Raw genomic sequence first — 19,881 nt, forward strand, 5'->3', positions numbered from 1 at the left:
GCTATTAAAAAAAGATAACTGAAATTAAAATATGGATATTAGATTAAAAAAGTTAAAATGAATTTAAAAAAAAACTTGAAATGTTGCCTTTGCAAGCAATTAAAATATGTTTCCGTTGAGGTACTGAAATTACTAAAACTAAATCTGAAATAAAATAAAAAACAAATAAGGCAAATAAAATTTTTAAAAATAAAAAAATAAAATTAAAAAATATAAATGAATTAATAGCTAAAATGACTAAAATTAAATATGAAATAAAAAATAAATTAAAGCTAATTAAAAAATGTTTTTATAAATATTAGGTTAAAAAAGTCAAATTAATTAAAAAATGAAACAAGAAAAACTTCAATGAAAACTAGAAATTTTACCTTTGCATGTAACTGAAATAAGTTTAAGTTGTGGTACTGAAATTACTAAACAAATTTAATTTGAAATAAAAAAAATAGGCTATAATCAAAAATGTTTTTAAAATAATGCATATCTAATCTGAAACAAAAATTAAGGCTAACTAAAAATTTTTTATAAATATTAGATTAAAAAGTTAAAATTAATTTTAAAATACATCAGAAAAACTTAAATGTAAATTAGAAATGTTGCCTTTGCGAGTATTGAAATAAGTTTACGTTGAGCTACTGAAATGACAAACTAAATCTGAAATTTAAAAAAAAAAAAAGGTTAAAAAAATTAAAAATGTTTTTAAAAATAATAATGAATAAATGGCTAAAATTACTAAAGCTAAATCTGAGATAAAAAATGAATTAAAGTGAATTAAAAATGTTTTTATAAATATTAAAAAGGTAAAATTAATTAAAAAAAATTAAATTAAGAAAAACGTAGAAATGTTACCTTTGCAAGTAACTGAAATAAATTTAGGTTAAGGTACTGAAATTACTAAAAGTAAAACCAAATCGTAAAAAATAAGGCTAATTAAAAATGTTTTTTTTAATAAAAATCGTAAACAAATTAAAATAAAAACTGAACATTTGAAAATAAAAGGTAATTCAAAAAATTAAGAAATACTGTATTTGTATACAAGTAATACTAAAGTAACAGTGGTTGATTGCGATTTCAAACACTGTACCACTGAGCACTATACAAAGTATAATAACTACAAGTATATAGTATGCATAGTGTATTAATGGCAGGGACGCTCACTCTTTTTTCTCTGTTGGTGTAGGAATCAGTCCAGGTCCAGAGTTTACTGCTGTAATTCATGCCACCTCACCTCTGATCTCCCAGTCTCAGCCAATCATGAAGCTTCTTCAGGTCGTTTCCAAATCGAAATACTGCTCACAGGTACAGTACTGCATAGTCAGTGTTTACCTTAAACTAGCAGCTACTGCACCACTAAGGAATGACCCTTTGTTCAATGATATCAATGCAGATCCACATCAGTGAAGTGTTAATATAGCTGGACACAGACAACAGCCAACAAGAAAACACATCAACCAGTTTGGTGTGCATGCTGTGATAGTGTGTGTTCTTGTTTGGGTTTCTTGTCAGATCATCATCCTGTGGAACAGTGAGAAGCCGCCCCCTCACCGGAGTAAATGGCCGCCTATGCCAGTGCCCCTTATCATCACAGATGGCAGAAGGAAAGTGAGTATTCAAGTGTGAGAACAGTCAAGTCATGTCTGTAAGCGGTGGTGAGATCTTGCGCTCTCTCTCTGCACCTCGTGTCTCACTCGGCTCTTTTCTCCGGTGCCTTCTGTGTTCGCAGACGAGCAGCCGTTTCCTGCCACATGCAGCTATTGAAACGGAGGCGGTTTTGAGCCTAGATGAAGACACAGTGCTGTTGACCAGCGAGGTAGAGTCTCCTCTTTTTCCTACATAGTTCTATTCCACTTTAATATATTTATTTATCATTATTTTTTACCTTATAATATTCCATGTATTATATTTGAGTTACAGTAGTCCACTTTGGATGTAATAAAAGCATGCATAACTTCCAAATCATTAAAAGACAAGAAAGGTTTCGGTTTCGCAATGTTTCTTAATTGAAAGAAGCTACTTCTAACCACAGAGTTTATATGCTTGTCAAACACAAAAACTAAACACCAAGACTCTTTGCTTGGTTGAGTACCTTGGATTTAAAGTGGCCTAATTGATTAGTTATATGTTTGGATAAACTCAGAGGGCCAAACACTATCACTTCAGTCTTTGATTCACTCAGGTGGAGAAAATTGGCTCCCATCCACTCCTTAATATCATTAAAACAACTAAAAAGGGAATGTAGAGCCAAACTATTCCCTACCTTTAAAGGGTCAGAGTGTCATCAGCATAGAGATGATAGCTTATGTTTCTGACAAATATCAACCAGAGGAAGCATGTAGATGTTAAACAAGACTGGACCTAATACAGAGCCTTGAGGGACTCCACATTTCATTATAGAAGAAGATAATCAAAACTTTCCTAATTCCACAAAAAAAGGTCGTCTGGAAATGCATTGCCATTTATAAGTTTGGGATCCATATCAGTATCAGAATTAATGTTTTGTTTTTGTTTTTTTAAACGTCTTTTATGCTCATTAAAGTTCCATGTATTTTATCAAAGATACAGGGGAAAAACTGTAATATAATTAAATATTATTGCAATTTAAAGTAACAGTTTTTCTATTTTAATATACTTTAAAGTAGAATTTATTTCTGTATTGCAAAGATCTTTCAGAAATCATTCTAATATGCTGACTTTTTATCAATGTTGCAAACAGTTTCACTATATATATATATATATATATATATCATTTTTTTTTTACTTTCACTTTTGGAACATGTACTTTTTCAGGATTATTTGGTGATTAAAAAGAAAAAGAAAAAAACAGCATTTATGTAAAATAGAAATCTTTTCTAACAATTAGTCATTACGATCATTTTTTTTTATCAATTTAACATATCCTTTTTGAATAGAAGTATTCATTTCTTTCTGTCAAACAAATGAAGAAAACTTTTTTTCTGACCCCAGACTTTGAACGGTAGTGTATATGTTACAAAAGATTTCTATTTTAAAGTTTTATTCTTTAAGGAATCCTGAAAAAAAGTATCACAGGTTCCAAAAAGAGATTAAGCAGCACAATGGTTTCCAACATTAATAATAAATCAGCATATTAAAATGATTTCTGAAGAATCATGTGACACTGAAGCCTGGAGTAATGATACTAAAAAATTCAGCTTTGCATCAAAGGAATAAATTCTATTTTGAAGTATATTTAAATAGAAAACCACTATTTTAAATTGCAATAATATTTCACAATATTACTGTTTTTACTGTACTTTTATTCAAATAAACGCAGCCTTGATGAGCAGAAAAAACAACACTAAAAATCTTACATTAAAAATCATAAAATTTTCCTGAATTGACAGCCAAGAACAGATCATTAGACACTTCAGAATTATATATTTATAAATACAATTTTTGCAGTTCTTTGTTAATTAAATATTAAAATTATGCCACCATGATTCTAGGATGTTCTAGGTGGTTGCTACGGTGCAGTTTTGTTTTAGTACATTTGAGATGCTATTATTTTGAATTGGTTTGACTTATTGGTTTGGTTAAATTTTTTTTTAACATTTTTTAAAGTTTATATATATATTTTTTTTTTTCAGTTTTATTTATTTTAGTACAAGTTAAGCTAAATGAAAATGAAAAATGTTGCAACTAGCATTTAACATTAACATTTATTTTATATATTTATTTATACAATTATTTATTATATTTACATTTCATGTAATTTTTTACACTTGTTTTTTTATTTATTTTATTTCAGCTTTTGATTTAGATCACTGAAAACTATTTTAATAGCTTTGCTATGCTGATCCTAGGGTGCTCTGTGTGGTTGATTGCGGGATCTGGTAGATGCCCTGGGTCATAGAAAGAGTCTAAACTAAATGAAATAAACCAGATTACATTGTTTTGACATGTGGCATAGCTAATTCATGTTTTTCCTCTGTAATCCGACACTTCCAGATCAATTTTGCTTTCCATGTGTGGCGGAGTTTCCCCGAGAGGATTGTTGGCTACCCTCCCAGAAGCCATTTCTGGGACCCTGTAAAAAAAGCCTGGGGCTACACCTCTAAATGGACCAACGAGTACTCCATCGTCCTCACCGGAGCGGCGTTTTATCACAGGTAATTGTCGACGTCTCTCACGCTTCATCAAGCTCTCTAACCTGTTCAGCGGAGACGGTGCTCTTCATTACGTGTTGATGTCTTTGCGTCTCACAGGTACTACCATCACCTGTTCTCTCACTACCTGCCCTCCTCTCTGCGTGCGCTGGTGGATCGCACCTCTAACTGTGAGGATATCCTGATGAATTTCCTGGTCTCCTCTGTGACACACCTGCCACCCATTAAAGTAGCGCAGAGGAAGCAGTACAAAGAGATGCCCACCCTGCAGGTAAGGCCAGAGCACACAGCACAGTTTACACACCCCTTGCAGAACATGCTATATCTTATGTGAAGTATTGAATAGAACCAATACATAGTGTCAACCAATTATCGGTGCCGATATTAGGCATTTTTATGGTTATCGGTACCGGTCATTTTCAAAACAGATTTGTAGATAAAATTATTTTCTAGGCAAATGGTTTTTGTCAGAGCCCAGACATATGAATTGGTTCAAAATATCGGTTATCAGTCTACTTAATCTGTAATAACTGGTATCAGCCTCAACCCTAATAAAACATACACTACCAGTCAAAAGTTTTTGAACTTTTTAATGTTTTTTTAAAAGGTCTCTTCTGCTCACCAAGCCTGCATTTATTTGATTTAAAGTACAGCAAAGCCAGTAAAATTTTGTAAGAATTTTACTAATTAAAATAACTAATTTCTATTTGAATATATTTTAAAATGTAATTTATTCCTGTGATGAAATCTAAATTTTCAGCATTATTACTAGTCTTCAGTGGCACATGATTCTTCAGAAATCATTCTAATATGCTGATCTGCTGTTTAAGAAAGATTTTTTATTATTATTATTATCAATATTTCACATTTTTATCAAGATTCGATGAATCGAAAAATCCACAGATCAGCATTTATCTGAAATAAAAAGGTTTTGTAACATTATACACTATACCATTTAAATATCATTTGTTTTTTGGGAAAAGAAAATATAGAAATGAATCCTTTTATTTAGCAAGGATGCTTTAAATTGATCAAAAGTGATGATAAAGACATTTATAATATCGCAAAAGATTTCTATTTCAGATAAATGCTATTCTTCTGAACTTTCTAATCATCAAAAAACCTGAAAAAAAAAAAATCCACTCAATTGTTTTCAACATAATAAATGTTTTTGAGCAGGAAATCAGATTATTACAATGATTTCTGAAAGTTCATGTGACTGGAGTAATGATGTTAAAAATTCAGCTTTGAAATCACAGGAATAAATTATATTCTAAAATATGTTCAAATACAAAACAGCTATTTCAATTAGTAAAAATATTTCAAAATTTGACTGTTTTTACTGTACTTTGGATCAAATAAATGCACGCTTGGTGAGCAGAAGACACTTCTTTAAAAACATTAAAAATCCAACTGTTCAAAAACTTATGACTGGTTGTGTATCAATCGACCCCCTAGTATTAAGATGTCCTAGCAATTGTGAAAAAAAACCTGTAATGTGATGTATTTCTACCATCTTATTTCCTGTCCACTCTAAGGGCACTAAGATGGCCCCATGGGCGAACCCTGAGCACTTTACCCAGAGGCAGGAGTGTGTCAACACCTTTGCAAGCTGGTTTGGTTACATGCCTCTAGTGCACTCTCAGTTTCGCCTGGACCCCGTACTCTTCAAGGACCACGTGTCCGTCCTGCGCAAGAGGTACAAAGACCTGGAGCGCGTCTAAACCAAGCTGAACGGGTCACAAACTGATACTGATGCTGATGGAGAGACTTATCTCCATCCCTCCATTACTGGCTGCTAGCTTGTGGTGGCCAGTTGGTGGACAAAAGACGGGTTTTTGCCTCTTATGACCAGTTCTCAATATATGACTGACAGCTTCAAGGATGAGAAAACATCACAGATCTGTCAATCATTCCAGCTGCTGTTTGACTGAAGGAGTTTGTAGTGTTAAGGTTGCCTAACGGTGCTGTGGACTAACACACGACATTAAGTCGCAAAGCAACTGACTGATTACGTGAAGTGGTAACTACATGACCAATAAAATAATTCTGAAATGCAAAGAGTGTGTGGCTGTTCATGTCTTTCTTTCTTCAGTCGAAAAAGAAATTAGGTTTTTGAGGAAAACATTTCAGGATTTTTCTCCATATGGTGGACTTCAATGGGGATCAATGGGTTGAAGGTTCAAACTGCAGTTTCAATGCAGCTTCAAAGGGTTCTACATGACGCCAACATAGGAATAAGAAACGATTGGTCTTTTTCTTATCAAAATAAATAATTTTATACTTTTTAACCACAGCAGGTAGTGTCAACTGCTGTTGTGAATTCTGTTTTGTATTTCCTAAACGAAATGGCAAATGAAGTGACAAGAGTGTTCTTTTTTTATTTTGTATAAAAGTCTTTCGTTTACAAAAAAACCCTTTCCCCAAAAGGCAGATTATCAGGAGTGTAATGCAGAGCTCAGGGAAGCACACACTCTACCTGAGTACATATTTGCTGAGGAGCAACAGTGTGAAACACATCACACAGTTCAATGCACAAAAGACCACAGTGTAAGCACTGTTATTTACAAAACTCAGTCCGCAGTGCTTGTTTATCATGCCAACAACATGGCTAGTTTACATCATCAGCATGGCTTTCACATTACTTCCTGTTTCTGATGCTAATTCAGTGCTTCGATGAAGCAGTTATTGATCAGAGCATTGAGATTTAACACTGTAAATGAGGCAGGACCACAAAGAGCTGCCGAGTCTGATCTCATTTGTCAAGATGAAAGATTACGTGGCATCCGCAAGAGCAGTGAACAAAAGGCAGTCTGCCTGTCCGTGTCAAAGCACCTGAACGTCTGAGCGTGAGAAGACTGCAGATGAGGGCTCAAGGAAGATGGTCAGATGTGTACTAGGAAGCATACCGCTGTCATTTTCGCATGGTGAGCATGGCATTGACGTCCCACAGGAGGTTCCTCATCTGGTCCATTAGCACCTTCATCTCCTGGTTCTTCTGCCTCACTTTCTGTTTAAAAAAAAAAATGTAGGAGAAGCTCAGTGCACTATTATTACGTGCATCATACAGTATCATTTAAAATTTATTTTTTTTAAAAATTAATACTTCTATTCAGGCAGGATGTATAATAGTCACATTAATAACGTATAATTAATAATGAAATACGAAATTTTCTATTCATCAAAGAATCCTGAAAAAACACATCTCTGTTTCCACAAAGATATTAGGCAGAACAACTGTATTCAACACTGATAATAAGAATAAGTTTTTGGAGCAGCAAATCAGCATAATAGAATGATTTCTGAAAAATCATGTGACATTGAAGGCTGGAGTAATGATGCTGAAAATTCAGCTTTGCCATCACAGGAATAAATTACATTGTAAACTGTAATAATATTTCACAATATTACTTTTTTTAAATCAAATAAATGCAGATGTGGAGGGCATTTATATTCTATGTTTTATGATTAATTTATGTTTTAATCTACAAATTACATTTTATATATATATTTGCAGATTAGATTATATATTTGCACTTTGCCAGTTAGAATTTTAATTATGATAGCATTAAAAAAGGCTTTTTAAATGACATAAATCCACATTTGAATATAATATGTGACCCTGGACCACAAAACCAGTCATAAATAATGAATAAATAAGCTTTCCATTGATGTATGGTTTGTTAGGATAGGATAAAATTTAGCCGAGATCTGGAATCTGAGGGTGCAAAAAAAAGAAAACATTTAGAAAATCGTCAATAAAGTTGTCCAAATGAAGTTCTTAGCAATGCATATTAATCAAAGATTAAGTTTTGATATATTTACGGTAGGAAATTTACAAAATATCTTCATGGAACATGATCTTAACATTCCTAATGATTTTTGGCATAAAAGAAAAATCTATAATTTTGTCCCTACAATGTATTGTTGGCTATTGCTACAAATATACCCATGCTACTTATGACAGGTTTTGTGGTCCAGGGTCACATATAAAGTCTCCTTAAGGTACAGAAAGTGTACCATGGTTCACTCTCCATCCACGGTTATTGGGGTGGGTTTTTTTTTTTTTTTACCAAAAATAATAGAGCATAATATCTTGTAGGTATATACTGCAGAGTAATAGTATGTTCAAAGATACTAATAACAGTTACTGAAACACACCTCTAGAACCTCCTGTCTCTCCTGAATAACCGCTGGGCTGCACGGCTCCACTCTCACAGGTGTCGTCTCCTCCCCCACATAAGGAACCAGCTGGAAGGATGGAAGCAAACGCATTATTAAAATGATATCTGTAATAACAACTGTCTCTGAAACTGAATCTGACTGGATTTAAAAAAAAAAAAAAAAAAAAAAAAAGCAGAAAAAAAATCTGAGACCTATAATGAAAAAGCTTGTATTTAAAATGTTTTTTGTCATTTAATGCTTTTCACTCATGTAAAAAATAATAAATAAATACAAATTCAGACCTAAACTGTATTTCCAGGATTATATTACATTTTAAATCCCATTTTCAATATAGTCTCAGACTTTTGGGCCATACTATAGTATATATACAAAAATACCAAAAAAAAATCCTTTTAGAGGTTGGTTTCCATATCGAAAGTAGTAACAGCACCAGGTTATTTTATTTATTCAGCAAATGCTTGATTTACTTAGCAAAGATCTGATCTGATTTGCAGATCTTGTAGCCCACAAAGATTTTAAAGCATTTATTGACTGTTCATGCTGCCCTAATGGTAACAATATTCTTGAAAGAGGAGGCGTTTTTCCACACTATTCTTAATATTGAGTACAGCAACTAATAATACACAACATCACAGCTACCTCTAATAGCATGAAATGAAAGTTTTCTGCTTTATTGCTTCTGTTTGTCACAGGTAAGTTAAATGTTGCTGCTTTATATAAGCTTTTAATACATCCAAGATGCTTACAAAACTCTGTAAGCAGGTTGTTTATTCAACTTATTTGCATAATACATGCCAGTAACTTAACATGCAAATCTACTTTAGTATTGCAGTCAGCCTATATGAGAAGATATGAGACCAAACGGGGTACTTGGTAAGTTGTTCATACATCATGCTTAATTTGCTACACCAAGCGAGTTCTATATTCTCATTATATCATACTATATGAGCCACAAAATCCTGATGTATCAAATATGTGACCCTCAAACACAACGTTTTAAGTAGCACAGGTATGTTTGTAGCAATAGCCAAAAATACACTGTATGGGTCAAAATTATTGATTTTTCTTTTATGCCAAAAATCATTAGGATATTAAGTAAAGATCATGTTTCATGATATATTTTGTAGATTTCCTAACATAAATATATCAAAACATAATGTTTGTTTAGAAATATGCATTGCTAAGAACTTCATTTAGACAACTTTAAAGGCGTTTTTCCCAATATTTTGATTTTTTGCACCCTCAGATTCCAGATTTTCAAACTGTTGTATTTTGATCAAACATTGTCCCATTCTAACAAACCACACGTTAATGGAAAGCTTATTTATTCAGCTTTCAGGTGATGTATAAATCTTAAATTCAAAAAATTGCCTCTTATTTTGTGGTCCAGGGTCACTTATGATACAAAACATAAAACACATACATCATTTTTTTTTTTTCATCTAAAAAATTCCAACATTTCCATTTCAAAAAACTGGATTTTTATCTGACCATTATTTCATATGGCAGGTTTTACATGGTTAAACTACAAATAAAAAGTGTATTTCCAAACACGTTTCTTATTTCTATAAAAATGCAGATGCAGATCTAAAACAAAAGGCTGCGTAAACAATCAGAAAAGGCTATCTGTGCATCAGTAAACATCAATCAGACTCACCTCAGCTGGAGACTCCTGGAGGTCAGGTGTCATTTCTACACAGCGCTCGTACAGCAGACGCAGCTTACGAAAGAGCAGTGTCAGCTGACGCAGATGCTCCTGCAGCTTCCCAAAGCGGTCCTGATACGCCGCCTGACTCTGTGTCACACCGTTGGGAAGCTAGAAAAAAAAACACAACCAGATTTTTCATTTAAAAAGACAAATTAAAGCACATCTGTTTCACAAATGAACCAGTCCTATTTTGTCTTCGAACATTCTCTGTTAAGCCATACACTGAAATTTATTAACCAGTATTTGGAAATTGTTTCTCAAACTCCAAATAAAAATGTAGATTTTATTTCACATTTTCTATTTTATTTCTAATGTTTGGTTACAATTTTAATACATCTTTATGCATAGGAATATAATACTCATCCACTACATTTTAACATGTAAACATGTTATGTTCTCTTCAAGTTGAACTTTTGACATTTCTATTTCCCCAGCTGAAAAAAACAGTAATAATAGTATAATTAGTTGTCATGATTTGATCAAATGTTGCACCTTCCAGATCCCCTGGACGCAAACTCACCTGAGTGGCCCGTGTGATCTGGAAGATCTCCATGGTGCGTGTGACGATGTCCTGGACAGTCTCCTGACCGATGCGGCACAGGTAAACGGGAGAGATTTCCCGCAAGGCGCCTTGTGGAGGCATCCCGGGCTGCTGCGCAAGGCCAGGAGGCATGTGCGCCTGCGGCTGCTGCTGTTGTTGCTGCTGCTGCTGCTGTGTGAGATGCCATGACAGGCATACCCGGACCAAGTCCCTTCTGAGGCAGTGCAGCCGACATCTAAAAACAGAGATTATTCATTGAGTGAATGGATGGAGCATTGAATTCAGCGCTCCAAGTTTGAAGTAGAAACTCACCGCGCTTATTGGTGTTGCTCCTGGTCCGTAAGTAGTTTAATTCTAGTGGATAACAGTAATTATTACTAAATAAATGCGGGGCTTCTTCACTCGCTCGCATTCAGTTTCAAACAGAGGAGCATTAGCCATTACCTCTTTCATCACTTCCTGTTTCCTGTGTTGCACAGAGGTACATGTAAATCCAGTCAGGAAGGCAAAGCATTTTTATTTATTAATGAATTCATTTGTTTTATGTTATGTATTTTGGGTGCTATTCATTTGTATATTTGAGTATTAATATATTATTAAAATATAATTATTAATAGTATATTGTATTGGTTTTATACATATTATATTGATAAAATTATATTAGTAAACGTATCTATACGATTATTAGCATTATTATAGCATTATTACTTATCTTTTTTAGTGTTATTTCCTTTTGTTAATTAATTGTTAATTCATTAATTTTAGATTATGGTATTATAAATGTTAATATTTACATTATAATATACCGCAATATTAATGTTTACTTTACTATTTATTACTTTGTATTTGAGTTTTCATTATAAAGGTACATTACTAAACGTCCCCCATAAAATAAATAAATACATACATGCATACATACATAAATCTTTTATTTTTACAGTTTGGCATCATATTTTTGTTATTTCCTTCCAAACGCGCACATAGATATTGAGACTTTCATTTCTAATAAAAAGAAGAAAGAAAGAAAAACATACCTCTCTATATTATTCGTAAAATCGGGCGCTTGATTTCTTCCGTTTACCTGATATAATTATTAATAGTATATTGTATTGGTTTTATTCATATTATATTAATAAATTACATTAATAAAAGTATATATGTACTATTTTCAAAAAGCATTATTTATCTTTTTAGTGTTATTTTTATTTTGCTTTTTTTTAATTCATTTTTAGATTTAGGTATTATTTATATAATAATATAACGTAATATTAATATTAATATTTATTAACTATTTATAACTTTGAATTTGAGTTTTACTAAAACGTGAAACGAGTACTTAACTAAACGTGCTCCATATAAATAAATAAATACATAAATCAAATTTTTATTTTCACGGTTTGACATAATGTTTTTATTTCATTCATTCATTCATTCATTCATTCATTCATTCAAGAAAGAAAGAAAGAAAGAAAGAAAGAAAGAAAGAAAGAAAGAAAGAAAGAAAGAAAGAAAGAAAGAAAAACCTCTCAATATAATTCGTAAATCAGGCGCCGTATTTCTTTCGTTTACCGAGGACTAGTATTTTGAAATCGGGTTCTCTCGTTATGTCTCGCGAGGTTTTCTGTCTCCACGTAGTGTCAACGTGTGTGTACGATAATCCTGCCTGGCTCCAGGTTTGTTCACTGCATATGGTATATATTTATAAATTTTGGATTGATTTACACTAGTCTATACAATTTCGGACATTCATACGTATTATGTATAGTTTAAAAATATGTTTAGTTTTACGTTAGCTTGCTACTCAGTCAACTTTTAACTTATTAGTTCTTTATAAAACAGTAGCAAAACACTAAACAGTCATTTAGCTTTACAGCTCCGTTATGTAACCTGACGTGAACTCTTAAACCTGTTAACCTGCTGACCTGAATATTATGCCTTTGACATTTTCTAGTCCTGAATCTGAGACACTGAAGCACTATTAGTAATTTAAACACCAGGCGTTATATGCATACATTTGGAAAAGTATCTGAAGCAGTTAACATAACTTCTGATACGTTGTTTACAGGTTGGCGCAGAAGATGGCAGAGAATGGGTGTCATCTCAACCCAGAGGAAGCCTCTACCCCACAGCATCCACCCAGTACGGAGCCAGATGCTGCAGAAGGGTGCAGTTCGGACCCCAGTGGTCTGTCTCCATCTCAGAGAGAAGTTCTGGAGCGCTGTCTACATGCTCTCACTCATGCCAAGAATGACAGCCACATTTTAGCAGCACTTCTTCTGGTAAACAACAACAGCTTACCCTCCTCATCTACGATATACCGAAAAACATATATAAGACCACAAAACCAGTTATAATGGTTTATCTGAAAGCTGAATAAATAAGCTTTCCATTGATGTTTTTTTTTTTGTTAGGACAGGACAATATTTGTCTGAGATACAACTATTTGAAAATCTGGAATCTGAGGGTGCGAAGAAATGTAAATATTAAGAAAATCGCCTTTAAAATTGTTCAAATGAAGTCCTTAGCAATGCATGTTACTAATCAAAAATTAAGTTTTGATATATTTACAGTAGGAAATGTACAAAATATCTTCATGGAACATGATTTTTACTTAAAATCCTAATGATTTTTGTCATAAAAGAAAAACTGATAATTTTGACCAATACAATGTATTTTTGGCTATTGCTACAAATATGCCCGTGCTACTTATGACTGGTTTTGTGGTCCATGGTCACATATTGTATTGCTCATTGTTATCTCTTCCATTTAGATCACAAGGCTGTGTCCAGCAGGCCAACTGGATACCGGGACTCTGCATCGGATATTTGAAGCCGTAGGCTTTAATCTGCCTGCACGCCTTCTGGTCACAGCATTTCGTGGTGGTGACAGCTCCGGGTTGCCTCCGGAGGAGTTGATCTCTCTGGGCACTGCTTTGCTGGCTGCTCTCAGTACCGACGCAAGCATGGTTGCTCATCCACAACTTCTCAGCACAGTCCCTCTGATCCTGAGCATAATAGAGAACGGACCCACCTGGACAGATAAACAGACACAAACACTTGGGAATGAAGCCCAGAGCAGCTCTGGATCTCAAACTGAAAGTCCTACAGATTCCCAGACCACTTCTAGTACGTCTACCTTGGATGAGGCTTTGGCTTGTGACTGTTATCAGGTTTTAAATGCAGTATGTGCTTTACCACAAGGCCCTGAGCAACTTCTTACCCGCGGAGCGGTTCTGGCTCTGTGTAGAGCCGTACTCAAAAAACAAACTCTCAGCTATGAAAAAGGCCTTCCACTTTTGGGACACCTGTTGTCATCTAGTATAAGACCACGGGCTTGGGCTAAACACTCGTTGGATCTTCTCTCGCTGTTGGGAACTGTTTCGCAAAACTTCTGCCGAGCTTCAGATCAGGACAGATTAGAGATGTGCTCTCAGATACCGCAGTTTCTTCCACCACCCGGGGTCGAATCAGAAAGCCAGGTGCTTAAGGAGATTGTGGGTAATCTATGGGCTTCGCTGCGGCCTTTGATTCAGGGCAAGCTCAGTCAAGAGCATTTAGGCCTGGTTTTGGTGATATCTGCCTGCCTTTTGGATCTGTATGGATGGGAGTCAACAGGACCTCCTAAATTCTGTTGCTTGCTGGTGAACCGGGCTTGTGTGGAGGTGAGGATGGGTCTAGAAGAGCCGCCGGGAACGGAAATCAAACCCCAGCTGCAGCACACGCTCACTGCCTGCTATCGCATCATGGAGGCGGCTATGGAACAAGCCTGCAGCCAGGGGGCGGTTTCAAACCCTGCACAGATACAGACAGCTATCACTGGCCTGAGTCTTCAACAGAGCAGACAGGTCCTAAGAGTTCTGGAGGAGGCCTTCTCAGCTGAAATTTACTATCTGAAACAGGTGAGGATGATTAAAAAGCAAGTGTTAAAGGAGAAGTTCATTTTTAGAATGGAATTATTCCTGATAATATACTCATCTGCATGTCATACAAAAAGTTCATGTCTTTAAGTCAAAAAGAAAACGGTTTTTGAGGAAAAGATTCCAAAATGTTTCTACATGTAGTGGACTATAGTGGCCAACGGGTTGAAGGTCCAAACTGCAGTTTCAATGCAGCTTCAACCGGCTCTACAATCAAGGAATAAGAGTCTTATCTAGTGAAACATTTGGTCATTTAAAAAAAGAAAAAAAAAATTTATATACTTTTTAACCACAAATGGTCTTCTTGCACTAGCTTGACGTAGGCTGAAGTACCAACCCAGTGTTTACAAAGCGATTGTGCAAAGAAGTCTCCTTTACAAAAAAGGTAAAACAGCGATGTTGGGCGATTTTTGAAGTTGGAGGAGAAAATGAGATGGACTTTTTCACCCTACCCTACCTTTTTGAACCGAAGTACACAGACAAAGAACTAACCAAGCGTGACCTTTTCAGTGATTACATAATTTGTGAAGGCATACATGTGCATCACAGAGCTAGTACAAGTGGTTAAAGGAGAAGTCCACTTCCAAAACAAAGATTCACACATAATATACTCAGCCCCTTGTCATCCAACATGTTAATGTCTTTCTTTCTTCAGTCGTAAATAAATTGTTTTTTGAGGAAAACTTTTTTGCATTTTTCTCCATATAATGGACTGATATGGTGCCCCGATTTTAAACTTCCAAAATGCAGTTTAAACGCGGTTGTAAACGATCCCAAATGCGTTTGTAAACAATCCCAGCCGAGGAAGAAGGGTCTTATCTAGTGAAACGATTGAAATATTTTTTAATCTCAAATGCTCGTCTTGCCCTTCTCTCCCCGAACTCTGTGCATTCTGACTCAAGACAGTTAGAGTATGTCGAAAAACTTCAATCGCATTTTCTCCCACAACTTAAAAATAATTTCACAATCATCCTACATCACTGCAGAAGTACCGACCCAGTCTTTGCAAAGTGAACATGCAAAGAAGATCAAACACCCTTAACAAAAAAGGTAAAACGATGACATAGGATGATTTCAAAGTTGAGGGAGAACATGAGATGGGAGTTTTAAAACATACCCTAACTGTCACAAACCGGAACATAAACAGTCCAGGTAGAGTAAGACAAGCGTTTGGCATTAAAAAGTATATAAATTGTAATATTTTTATTAAAATAACGATCGTTACGCTAGCCCTTCGTCCTCGGCTGGGATCGTTTACAGCTGCATTTGGGATCGTTTGAAGCCGCATTTAAACTGCATTTTGGAAGTTCAAAATCGGGGCACCATATCAGTCCATCATATGGAGAAAAATCCTGAAATGTTTTTCTCAAAAAACATAATTTCTTCACGACTGAAGAAAGAAAGACATGAACATCTTCGATGACAAGGAGGTGAGTACATTATATGTGAATCTTTGTTTCGGAAGTGGACTTCTCCTTTAATTAAATAGGAAAATATTTATGCAAACATAAATAATGTTTTCTTGTTATAGATTTATAAACTATAGTTTTTTGGTGTTTTTTTTACCCTTTAGGTGGAAAAGACGGACTATGATGACCCGTTTCTGTTCGCCACTTTCCGCTCCCTCTGTGCTTGGCTTGCTGAAGAAACCTCATGTCTGAAGGAAGATGTGATTGACCTCCTGCCTTTTCTCATCGGCTATGCTAAAAGTCACTTCAAGGGAGGGGGAAAAGGCAAGGGACTTGCTGATTGGATGTCAAAGATGTCCATCAGCAACAGCTCGGAAGATGGGACCTGGAGCAGAGAAGCTGCTCTTAGGTAACACATTACTGTCTTTTTACAATTTCTATTTTTAAAGGAGAAGTTGACTTCCAGAATAAAAATTTCCTGATAATTTAGTCACCCCCATGTGATCCAAGATATTCATATCTATCTGTCTTCAATCAAAAAGCTGCATTGAAACTGCAATTTGGACTTTCAACCCATTGGCCACCATTAAAGTCCACTATATGGAGAAAAATCCTGGAATGTTTTCCTGAAAAAACTTAATTTCTTTACAGTTATTAAAAAAGACACATTATATGCTATCTATTTAACTGTGAATATGTTCATGTTTTTTCTTAGATATCTTCTTCCAGCTCTGTGCCACCTCTCTGCTGAAGATGGGCCGAGGGGGGTTCTTCTCTCTCTGGATACCCCAGCCTTGCTAGTGGATTTTCTGAGTAAAGGTTGGGCATCTTTGAGAGGTCAGAGTGGGAAGACGGTGACCCGAGACCCTAGTCTGGAAACGGCGTGTTCTGCTTTACTCAACTTTGCCATCACAGAGCCAGAACGAGTCAGGTACACACAGATCTGAACTCGCATACAAGAAAAGTTATTTCTTAACCATGACTTGATCCACTGCTCCATTCCACTCCCACAGGACTGATCCTTGTTTTGTTGCTCTGGAGAACATGTTGAGTGAAGCACTGCCTGTTCTTCTCCATAAGCCACGTCTCTTGGTCTTAACAGCAAGCTGTTGCACTTTGGGTCTCATGATTGGCAGACTAAAGTCAACTTCCACAGGTACTAATGGCTTAAAATGATATGAATTGGTTAGTGGGACTTTAACAGCAATTAGGAATCTCATTTAAAAAAAGTGCTTGGCAGGGTTATTAATATATTTCTAAACTAAAACTTAACTAAATTATTAATGTTTAGAAAAAGTAACTTTAAAGGGATAGTTCACCCAAATTGTTTGTCACCCTCATTTGACCCATGTTGTCAGAATGAATAATAAGAAAAACATACTATGGAAGTCAATGGCTATCCGCAGTTGTATTTGTTGGACAGAATTTTCATTTTTGGGTGAACTATACCTTTAAGTAAGCGTTAGATGACATTAAAGGTAATCTAAATGTAACAATATAGAATATGTTTATTGTTGCTGCTTAGTAATAGGTTTCTTGAATCTTTCCAGACCCTGTAGAACCTGCCCAGCGACGTTTCTTCTCTTCGGTTCTGTCTTTTCTCCTGAGTGCTGTGCAGTCCGGACAGGCTTCTAAACCAGCACGCATCAGCGCTCTCTGGGAGGAACACTGGGAGGAGGCTGGAGAGCTTTGGAGGCTCAGTTTGCAGGCTTTGGGCGGCTGTGTTCGAGCTCAGCCCTGGATAACCACACTCATCAGAGATGATGGATGGCTGCAGAACATCTTCACTCTACTGGGATCCAGTGGGCGTCTCCCAGACCAACCTTCACAGGATGCTCTAGAAGAAGTCCTATGTGCCATTGCCAAGCAATGCCCGGTGTGTCGCAAGGACATCAGTGAGCTGGTCAAGAGTGTAAGCTGTGGATCTCTTAAGGGTCTGCCACAGCTTAGCAGAATATTGGTGGAGTAGATTTTGTAAAATGCATATATTTATTAACAGACAAATAGCACTTATTATATTGTCATATTTGTCTGTTTGATATATTGAATATGCAAAAGGATGTGTAATACATACACTGTGGCCAAAGTTTAAATCAGAATGTTGAATAAAAATATTTCTGCTTTTGGAGTTGATTTATTGTTATTTAATGTACTAAAGAATCACATCCTGATTGAAAAAAAAAACATACCTGGAATTTACTGCATTTACATCCATTCATTTGGCCGGTGCATTGATTTAAAGTGAAATGTATCTGTTGCACTGACCTGTCAGTGTTGTGTGTTAGAATGTCCAGTAGGTGGCATCCTTATAGCAATCTATAGTTATGCACAGACAGACAAGGAATGATATAGTAGCAAACTGTCTTAATCAGATTCACAACATGCCATATGTTTGCTTGCACAAGAGTAGTTGTTAAAAAACAGACATATTTATCATAAACATTTTGATTAAAATCATTTCTTTGAATGATTTTTTTCACTGAAATGATAATTTATAAGTACAAACCTATAGTTTCTCAATTATGAGGTTTTAAAACGAAACGTTTTATATAAAGAATAGCATGCAATATTAAAAAAAAAACATTGCTGTCGCGACTTAATATGTTAATGACGCATAATCTGTCATCTTTCTCAAATTTGTAGTCAGTTGCTACTGTTTTGGCCCTTCATAACCAGTGTTGAGGGTAACGCATTACAAGTAACGCGAGTTACGTAATCAGATTACTTTTTTTCAAGTAACTACTAAAGTAGCGCATAACTTGTTAATTTACAAGAAAATATCCGAGTTTCTTTTTCAAATAGGTAACGTCAGTGACTTTGTTTCCCCATTTATTGACTGACAAGTCTCCTGTTCCCATGCTGAGAGAAATCGGAAATACATAGGCGTTGTGTGCGCTGTGTAAACATGATGTTACTGTAATCACAGTATACACTAAAGATGAATTAAAACAGAGAAATGCGAACTCGGAATATGACACAAATCTGCAGTAGTTAAATGGTAAATAACACAAATATCCTTTAACATGTGTATTCCATTTTATTAACCAATGTCTTTGCTGCTCACCTTTGATGATCCACTTCAACCATCAAAAATTACTTTAGATAAACTAACATTTGTGCTTCATTTTTTATTGCTGAAGAGTGTTGAACCTTTTTCTCCTGCGTTGTACAGACGTAAATTTACTTTTCAGCCTGGCTTATTCATTTTACTTTTTGGCTTTTACATTTGCTAAAAAATAGAACCTTTTACATTAAAAACAAACAAGCAAGCCCTGCCCACATTTTTAAAAGTAACGCGAAAGTGACGCAAAGGTTACTTTCCATTAAAAGTAACTAACGTGATTAGTTACTTTTCTAGGTAGTAACGCAATATTGTAATGCATTACTTTTAAAAGTAACTTTCCCCAACATAACTACGTAATTCTTAAGGAACTAAAAGTAATAAAAAAATGATAGTACTGTCTACTTGCGGCTGTCTGCAGACATAGTGAGCTGCCTACCTAGACAGCATTTTTGAGCAAAATTATTAAACTTAGTTGGTTAAACATATTTTGTTTTTTCATTACCATAGTAGCTACATGTCCAAAAATCACGAAGAACGTAAAACAAAACGAAATTAAATGTAGCCTAACATACAGAAATACTGTAATTAATTCTATAAAACCTGACATTAGTGACCAGAAAAAAACAGCCTTACAGTTAAAATTTTCAGTTAAAATAAAGATTACTTATGCCTGAATGAGGTCTTATTGTGGACACTTGTTTATTAGACAACTGCAGCAAAAATATGACGATGCTACAATATTGGTCTGAGGGTAAAATGAACAAAAACATTCTGTATAGCTTAGCTAAAGCATTTGGGCATCGTAAAAAATTGAAATGATAGCAAAGCCATTTTCTCAGTTTAAACTTTCCTCAATGCGCCTAGTCATCCAAAATCAGTGTCCCATTTGCCCCCACTTTTGTTTCACACAAGTTTATCCTCCGCCCATCAGCATACG

General features: G+C 35.1%; 3 protein-coding genes across 7 annotated transcripts in view; 2 read left to right on the forward strand and 1 right to left on the reverse strand.

The window, feature by feature from the left end:
• The window catches only part of ext1c (exostoses (multiple) 1c), a 73,459-nt gene extending 67,211 nt beyond the window's left edge, over nt 1-6,248 (forward strand). For all 4 annotated transcript variants that reach the window (XM_051136904.1, XM_051136905.1, XM_051136906.1 and 1 more), the window contains exons 7-12: nt 1,178-1,296; nt 1,504-1,599; nt 1,721-1,807; nt 3,964-4,124; nt 4,221-4,392; nt 5,660-6,248. In XM_051136904.1, the coding sequence (XP_050992861.1) occupies nt 1,178-1,296; nt 1,504-1,599; nt 1,721-1,807; nt 3,964-4,124; nt 4,221-4,392; nt 5,660-5,845 (821 nt within the window). In that variant the 3' untranslated portion in view covers nt 5,846-6,248. The remainder of the gene's footprint in view (nt 1-1,177; nt 1,297-1,503; nt 1,600-1,720; nt 1,808-3,963; nt 4,125-4,220; nt 4,393-5,659) is intronic.
• Nucleotides 6,249-6,496: 248 nt separating this feature from the next.
• Nucleotides 6,497-10,790, reverse strand: zgc:114119 (Mediator of RNA polymerase II transcription subunit 30-like). Its single transcript, XM_051136916.1, is given in 5 exon segments — nt 6,497-7,131; nt 8,283-8,372; nt 9,964-10,122; nt 10,535-10,730; nt 10,732-10,790. Coding segments are annotated over 5 exon segments (600 nt in total). The 3' UTR covers nt 6,497-7,035.
• A 1,340-nt stretch (nt 10,791-12,130) lies between these two features.
• On the forward strand, nt 12,131-18,013 carry ncdn (neurochondrin). 2 transcript variants are annotated; one of them, XM_051136901.1, is made up of 7 exons: nt 12,131-12,228; nt 12,621-12,834; nt 13,326-14,453; nt 16,045-16,289; nt 16,596-16,811; nt 16,894-17,036; nt 17,431-18,013. In XM_051136901.1, exons 2-7 carry the CDS (start codon nt 12,634-12,636, stop codon nt 17,847-17,849), a joined length of 2,352 nt encoding a protein of 783 aa, XP_050992858.1. In that variant the 5' UTR covers nt 12,131-12,228; nt 12,621-12,633; the 3' UTR covers nt 17,850-18,013. The 2 variants fall into 2 exon arrangements, with proteins under 2 accessions (XP_050992858.1, XP_050992859.1); XM_051136902.1 differs by having other exon boundaries at nt 12,182-12,246.
• The last annotated feature ends 1,868 nt before the right edge of the window (nt 18,014-19,881 follow it).

This window comes from Labeo rohita, chromosome 19, assembly GCF_022985175.1.
Source record: "Labeo rohita strain BAU-BD-2019 chromosome 19, IGBB_LRoh.1.0, whole genome shotgun sequence".
NCBI classification, from domain to species: domain Eukaryota; kingdom Metazoa; phylum Chordata; class Actinopteri; order Cypriniformes; family Cyprinidae; genus Labeo; species Labeo rohita.

Excerpts from the sequence above, each read along its gene's own strand:
- ncdn (XM_051136901.1), top strand. The coding sequence starts at position 12,634 with ATGGCAGAGAATGGGTGTCATCTCAACCCAGAGGAAGCCTCTACCCCA. Across the intron at positions 14,454-16,044 it reads AAATTTACTATCTGAAACAG|GTGGAAAAGACGGACTATGA; the intron begins GTGAGGATGATT and ends TTTACCCTTTAG. Across the intron at positions 16,812-16,893 it reads ACAGAGCCAGAACGAGTCAG|GACTGATCCTTGTTTTGTTG; the intron begins GTACACACAGAT and ends CCACTCCCACAG.